At 46.8% G+C, this 8,045-nt stretch overlaps 1 protein-coding gene across 1 annotated transcript; it reads right to left on the reverse strand.

Annotated features, from left to right (window-relative positions):
* Nucleotides 1-402: 402 nt before the first annotated feature.
* Nucleotides 403-7,707, reverse strand: DBX1 (developing brain homeobox 1). Its single transcript, XM_066611455.1, has 5 exons — nt 7,314-7,707; nt 6,281-6,382; nt 4,054-4,056; nt 3,653-3,852; nt 403-774 (listed from the first exon to the last, which is right to left on the reverse strand). The coding sequence occupies exons 1-5, from the start codon at nt 7,705-7,707 to the stop codon at nt 403-405; spliced, it is 1,071 nt and encodes a 356-aa protein (XP_066467552.1).
* Nucleotides 7,708-8,045: the final 338 nt, after the last annotated feature.

An 8,045-nucleotide genomic window follows, 5' to 3' on the forward strand; every position in this document is an offset into this window, starting at 1 on the left:
GAAGGGGGGGGGGTCGGCACTCCGCGATCTACTCATTTTGCCTTGCGATCTACCGGTAGATCGCGATTCACCTATCGAGCACCCCTGCTATTGTAAATCAAGGAGGGCTTCTAACTGTGGGTAAAATATTTTTAATGACTCTTTAGTCTCTATAGCTTCCAGTGGAAAAGTGCAAGGTTAGCTTATTGGTCAGCAACAACAACAGGAGCTATAAAGGCAAGGCTGTCCAATCAATGTGGCATAAGAAGACATACAGAAGTCTTGTGGATGAGTGGATGCTTAGTACATTGCATATGTGAGCCATGCGGACTTGTGGAAGGACGCCACCTCTTCAATTAGATAGCCCTTAGTTTATTTACATCTTTGCAATGTCCCCATTTGCGAAGGCAAGAAGAAGAGTCTCTATGAGACTGTGATCTCTTCATCATCCTCCCCCTCCTCATCCTCTTCCTCTGAGTCTGAGAAGTCTGATGGTTTGCTGGGGCTGCTGGAGTGGGTTGGAGAAGGGAGCATCTGGGAATCCAGCTGGTCCCTTAAATGTGGGTGATCTGGAGACTGGTGGTAAGTTAGGGAATGTCTGGGGCTGACTGGGCACAAGGGTGATGGTGCTTCCTCCTCTTCCTCCCCTGAACCTTTCTTGCCTACATCACTGAGGTCCGGGTGAGGGTTGAACTTGGTGGGTAAGGTCTGTTCCCGGCAGCCACCAGAGGAAAGGAGCTCTCTTTCTTTGGAGTTTCTCCATTTCATCCTTCTGTTTTGGAACCAGATCTTCACCTAGAGTTTTCAAAAGGACACCAAAGGTCACTAAGCTTCAGGTCTATCATATATACATATTCATTTTAGACAGAACCATTTGAGAATTAAATCTCCCTCCCACAAGTAGATTAGAAGAGTCACTTCACATTTGGAGTGACTCAAGAAATATATACAATAATAAATGAAAAATAAGCCTCTTTTCCAGTGCTTTCCAAAGGCCTGCACTGTTGTTGCTTTATCTCTTTTTGCCATTTTCCCTTTGCCCTAGTGTCAAGTCGTTGACAACCAAGTACAGATCCAATCTTGTTATACACGGATTTGACTCAACATGAACGGCCACTGCAAATGAGAAAGTATGCGCTGATCCCTGGAGAAGGGGAAAAATGCAACCCTTTAAAATCACAGTTTTTTAAAAAAACTGCTTTCTTACTGTTGTAGAGAGACAGTCGTGCCAGCGATTATATAACCGCTGGTATATAACCTAATTATAGGTTAGGTTATGTGGTATAACCTAATTATCCACAGATTTTTCACCCATGGAAAAATCCACAGATTTTTCTATCTCAACGTGATGAGAAGGACCCTTTAAATTTAAGGAAAATAGTCGTTTAACAATAGCCTTGCTAATGCCAGAGAGGGCAGCCGGTTGACAATCCATCAATCATTCTCTCTCCAGTCACTTAGAACACTCCCTTCCCCTAAGCAGGTGAAAGAAAAATAATCACTTTTCTGGGGAAGGGAGGGGTTGCTGGCTCAGAGTGAAGCCTTTCTAAGTGCCTGAAGAGAAACTGATTGATAGATTGTCTGCCTAATGACTCTGTTTTACATCACAAAGGTCAGCAAGGCTGTTTTTAAATGACCTAGCACTTTGTTTTTTAAAAGGATTTGCTTTAATGAAATTTTTGCCATCCAGTGCAATGAGTTCTGGAAACGGAACCCTCGCAAATAATGATACCCAACCTGTATAATGTCCTTACATTAAATGCATTTTAGGCTATAATAATAACATACGGTATTTTTTTGCATGTGTATTGTCCACCACAGATATCTTGATCATCCTTACAACAACCCTGTAAGGTAGACTGAGTCTGAGAGTGATTTCCCTCGAACTGACAAATGGCTGGTGTGAGGTTTGAATCAAGGATTTCCTGGCTCACAGCTTGCATTCTTAACCACTACATGACCCCAATGCTCAAAATAGGTTCTAATCATACTTGCTTGGAAATAAGTTTCATTGATGGAGTGGGACATCTCAGTGAATTAACTTGGCATATTATTTTCTTTAGCTTTAATGGAATAACATATCCATCCTAAACATTCTAATACATTAATCTGAAGACAGTTAGTCCTGCTTACTGAAATTATTGGGACTTGATTGCTCCTACTTGTCTCTGGATGGATTCCAATCAGTCCCCCAATACCTATACTAATATATGTCCAATTGGAATGATGATGATGGGAAGGGGGACCTCCTTGGGAATGATTGTAAAAATGGCTACTGTACACATGCACTTCCCCTTTAGGCAGTCATCTATAACAAAACCCTTATGTGGAAATAAACCCAAGTTTCTCTGATGCTTAAGGCCATTTGATATAATTGACTAACTTTGCATTAGTCAGAAACTTTGAATTCCATTAAGAGCGCAATCCTGAGTCCTAAGCACTGCTGGGAGGGTCTCAAATGTACCATAAAGCATGTTTGCGCCTCCTCTAGAGTCAGCTGGGCCAGTGCAAGGATGTGCACCAGCCCATGGAGGCTGTATCCAGCCTCTGCTGCACCGAAACCGGGTACGTCTGCACCAGCCGAGCTCAGCTGGCATGGGGTGTGGGGAGGGCAGGCAGTGGGTATATCTGTGGGTGTGTGGCAGGAGAGCGGGGGTAGGGTCAGGACCTGGTACTTGTGCTGGATCCTGACCCTGTTCTTGGGCAGCTTGGTGTGGCTCCAGGTTGCTCAGATCTGCACCACCTCTTGAAGTGGTGCAGATCTTAGTAGACCTATTGAGGCTGCAGCAGCTCTCCCTGGGATAAGGGGAAGCATTTCCTCTTGCCCCAGGCTGAGCAACTTGCAGCCCGAAACTTGTGCTGGATACAGGACAGGCCTGCTGGCCTCCCTGTTCCAGCGCAAGTAAGGATTGCGCTGTAAATGGACATTTTTCTGTGTGACTTACCATGTGAAGTCACCAGATTTCACCACATACTATGGGGATTTGCAATTGTGGGATGAGAGCAGAAGATTTTTCATGGGGAGCATCTATGCATGAAGAGCTTGCCAAAAGAAGCATGCTCCAGTTGGTTGTTGGCATCCTTCAGTCTTGGAAGACTATGGTGTCACGCTCTGAATGGTGGTTCTGGAACAGTGTCTTCTCCAGTGCACGAAGCCTGGGTAACTATGTCACTTGGTGTTTATGAAACCTCTAGTGTTATGAAACTGTCTTCATTGGACCTAAAAGCAGACACTCTTTGTGATAAATACACATAGGCTTTATTAGTATTACACTTTTGACTAATTGAGCAAGGATTGGGCATAAGGCTACTATTCTGGTACACCTACAGCTCTATCTTCAACATTTTAATTGGAAGTAAGTGCATTTGATAGGTCTTATATCCTAACAGGTATCCTGAAGAAAAGTGGAACAACTTGGAAAGATGTTCCACTTAAATCATTGGGACTTCTTTTCAAATAAATGCTATTAGAAGTGGGCTGCCAGTTCCATTTATTTCAATAGGATCGAATGGCTTTAAATATTCAGGTTCTGGGTTGTGGTTAAGGTTTTAAATTAGGAAACATATATTTGCGTGGCCTGGCATCTCAGCTGCCTCTGTTGCCTCCTGGAAGTACAGGACAAATATCAACTCAGACCTTCCACCCCATTCTGTGTTTCCTGGGACTAAGTACCTGGGAGTCTTTCAGGCCCAGCTTGGCTGCCAGCTTCTTTCTGTCTGGTTTACTGATGTATTTCTGCTTCTGAAACATTTTCTCCAGAGCTTTGCGTTGCACGTCTGAGAAGACCGCCCGACGCAGCATTCCTCGGCGTGGTTTCCCTCGGGCAGCCAGAGGCCACGAGAATGTGCCTGGGATAGGGACCACAGAAGAGGCTGTGAAAAATATAGAAAAAGAGGCACTGTAGGCTGAATCCACCAAAAACCAAAACAAACATTCTTTGGAGCCAAGAGTTTTCCCTTTCCAGAGTTTATACTCCATTGAACCCACTGGCAAATCTCCCTTTGATTTTCATTACTAGCTCTGATTCTCTCATCTCCTTTTTCTCTCTTACTCCTTCCTACTTTTCTTTCTACATGCTTATCAGGCTCAAGCAGCTCAATGCCAATAACCTGAAGATTACACTTAATGTGGATGTTCTTTTCAATTAGATTAGATTTAGATATATTCAGTGAATTTATCTATAGTGGCTTGTTTTGTTGCCAGATTCAAAGATATGCAGCTTGAAAAGGAACAGCCAGAATGAAGGTATAGAATATAAAGCTTTTTCTCATCCAAGTATTTAATTTTTAAGAAGCTTTCATTCCCCCTTCATACCAGGCCCTTTATGTTCCAGATTAAAATAAGGAACTTTTTCTGATTTGAACAAAAAAGTCCTTTTTAGATGCAAGTTCAGTCAGCATTTTTTTAAAATATATGAATCTTCCCCCCTTCTTCCTTACAAAACTTGCAGAATTCAGCCTGAAGACATGAAAAGTAACAGCTAATTAGCACATTGACTGGTTCCCAATGGGGCTGGTATGAAAAAAGGGCAGAGTTTCGCCTTTAAGGCAGAAAGAAAAACTCCCAAAGAGAAACAGAGGTTCTAATGAAGCGTGAATGGTAATTGTGTAGTAATGAACTAACAGAAAAAGACTGAGGACATGCAGCTAAAGCCATATATTATTGGAACAAAAGAGATTTACACTTTCAAACTAAACACAACTGCATGCCAAGCTCCTGGGGGAGAATACTGATGACACAGCCTTCTCTCTCCCCCAAATCATTTTCATTAAATGGACATGAAAAGCTATATATAAGGCTCAAGTTGTTTTTGTTGGACCATTCAAAAGCTGGAGAAAGGAAGCAGATTCTATTATCAGGATTCTGAATGGAGGAGCCCTTGCCTTTCGGAACAAAATATATTAACGGCTTGTGGGTGCAGTGATATTTTTGAAAGTCGCTTCTCCAGTTTATAACTTTTCTCAGCTCTAAAATTAAGGTATAAAGTTAATTTGCTAAGGCATTTCTGATTGACTCTTTAGTCTGTGTGTGTGGGGGGGGGGCATTCTTCTTAGCATATTTAGATCTTTTAAGATTAGTTGAATGTCACTAGAAAATTAGTGTAGATGTTTGATGCTAAGCATCAAGTTGAATATCACATGTCTAATGCTGTGTTCATATCTGTATGTGCAGATACACACCACAGATGAAGCAGGAAACCCAAGCTGGTAGCACAGTGTAAAGGCAGGAAGAAAAATAAGGATTAACTTGCTGTCAGGTAAGAAAAAATGATGTCTACAGATGTTTTTTTTTAGATCCCACTTTCTTTAGAAAACTGCAGGGAGCTTTAATAGGGGTGCTTAGTTTCAAGGAATTGATCCCATCTACACCTGCTTAGCTGCAATAAGGATATAGCATCAGGTGGTCCTATCACTTGACACTAGACATATTGTGTTTTAAGAGTGCTAGTTTTATATTGGGGTGGGTGGGAGAACAGATAGATTAACATCAATCCAGCAGAACTAGTAGCAGGACAGCTGCCAGTCATTGGATAGGCATGATGAGATTATGCCAGCTCTCCTTGCTTTGTATAGGATTTGGCAATGGCACCAGACCCACTTTGTAGAGGCTTTGGCAATGCCACCAGACCCACCTTGTAGAGATTTGGCAAAGCCACCAGACCCACCTGCTTCAGACTTCCTCTGAAATGGATGTGATAACTTTCTAAAGGCCAAGGATTTTGGCGGTGGTGGTGGGGTGGCTGGTTGGCTGCGGCCACACCGAAGTCCCCGACAAGGGAGCGCTCCATGTGGTCTTGTGAAAATGTTGGCAGAGCGAATGACCCTTAATGGGAAATTAGCCCATGGCTGGTAAATGTCTATCAGCGGCAGGGCCGAGTCAGTGCCGGATCTGTGTGTGGCTGCCCGGAGGGAGCTGACCAAATTGGTCATGGTGCTGAAAACTTTTGTTGGCGATCAGGGGCAGAGCACGGCGACTCTGTGGGAAAAAACGCCGCCCTGAAGAGGAATGAAGGGCCGTGACCATCCCGGCTAATTTGTAGAGCAGAGGAGGGGGAACACCAGGCAAGGAAAGTGTCAGGCAGTCACCGCTTGTGCTAAATAGGGCATCAAATTGGCGCGACTGATTCTTGAATGTTGTACCCCGTCCAACCTCTGAACTGGAGTCTGATTCTCTCCCCCACACCCTTTTCTGGTGGACCAGAGATATAATTAGCTTTTGATGCATGTAGCAGTGAGTGTGTGGAGAGGTGGGTGGCTTGGATTGAGATCAACCAGACAAATAAACCCTGCAGAGACCTACCTGGGAAATAAGACGATCTGATGAATGGTTGGAAGGATCCTTCAAAGTAGGGGAAGGAGAAGGCCTTGGGTGGGACGTTCTGCATCAGAGCATGGGAAGATTCTGGAGGTGGGGGGGGGAGAAAAAAAAGGCATATCAGACTGGAACAGGTTATCCCAAAAGTGCTGGATGGGGAATCTGGAGATGCCTTCCAGCTTTGAGTGAACCATTACTTAAGGCAGAGATTTTCAACCTTTTTCATCTCATGGCACACTGGCAAGGCACCAGAATGGTCAAGGCACACCCCCAGTTGTTGGACAATCGATAAGGCACACTGTGCTGCCAATGGGGGGGGGGGACTCACATCAACCAATGGCCCCGTTAATAAATAAATGAGCCTTTCCCAAATTTTCGCGACACACCTGGGGAGCATTCGTGGCACAGTGGTTGGAAATGGCTGACTTGAGAGGAAAAAAAGAATCACCTTTGCAAAAATAATTATTTTTTCTACCACTGCCTTGTTACTACAAAGGCAGACCAGAGATCACAATCCCACTGGCAGAGTATCTACCAATCATTTCGACTGCAAAGAGCATCCAATGGGTGTCTTTAAAATAATGATGATAATCACACCTGGCGTGTGACGTCATGCTGCAAGGCTGAGGGCCCCACCTGCTTCCTTCTTCAAAGGTGGTGGTTGGAGGAGGCTCCTGCCCATCACTGTGCCTCACCTCCACCCACCCTCCCCCCCCTCGTTCCAGGAGCTCTTTTGCGACGATCTGGGAAAGAATTTGGGGTCTAGAAGGAGTCTGAGGCTGCAATCCTATCTACACTTTCCTGGGAGTAAGCCCCATCGACGACTTCTGAGTAGACATGCATAGGCTTGGGCTCTGACTTCAGGAGGTAAGGTGGGGGAAGAAGGCTACCCCAAGCGACTGTGAGCCCAATCCTATACATGTCTACTCAGAATTAAATCCCATTAGAGTCGATGGGGCTTACTCCCAGGTAAGTGTGGATGGGACCGCAGCCTGCCTCTCCTGGAGAAGGTGCTCACCTGCCCTGGGCGAGGACGACAGGATGGCGTTGACCCCAAACTTCAGGAAGGTGGAGTCGCCGCTGCTGGAGGAGCTGGAGGTCTGCGTGGGGGAGCAGCCCCTCCTGGCGCCGGAAGGGGTGGCGGTGCCCAGCTCGGAGGTGAGCGTGTCAGTCCTGGAGGTGCTGGCACCGGAGATGGGAGGAGGAGGCGGAGGAGACATGCTGGGCGCAGGGGCGCTGCTGGGGGGCAGGTAAGCGGTGGCGGGCCGGCTGATGCGGATGAGGTCTTCCACCAAGAAGCTGGAGTGGCTGGAGAAGGCGGACTGCAGCGACTGGGGCAGCGTGAGGGTCGGAGTGGGTCGCAGGAGGCTCGGGTACACCGCGGGAGGCGCCAGCAGGCTGGGGAACATCATGGCACAGGAGGGCCGGTGGCAGTGGGAGGGGGCCACAAACACCTTGCAGGGGTCGCAGGTGGGCCCTGGGCTTGGAGCAGCTGCTCTTCCCCCCCAAAGCGGCCCCTCCCCGGCCTTGCCCCCTGCACCGCAGCCTTCCACCGGGCAGGGCTGGCTGGCTGGCTGGCTGGCTGCAGGGCTCTCCTTGCCCCGCTGCCCGCGCGAGGGGCTTTATAGGGGCCGCGCCGCTCCAGCACTGCGCGCAGTGACAGCTCCAACAATGGGGCGCTCCGCTCGAGCCGCATTCATCGGGCGCTCGGGGCGCGCTGATTGGTGCGGGGCGCAACTCATGATTGGAT

Source organism: Tiliqua scincoides, chromosome 1, assembly GCF_035046505.1.
Source record: "Tiliqua scincoides isolate rTilSci1 chromosome 1, rTilSci1.hap2, whole genome shotgun sequence".
Classification (NCBI taxonomy): domain Eukaryota; kingdom Metazoa; phylum Chordata; class Lepidosauria; order Squamata; family Scincidae; genus Tiliqua; species Tiliqua scincoides.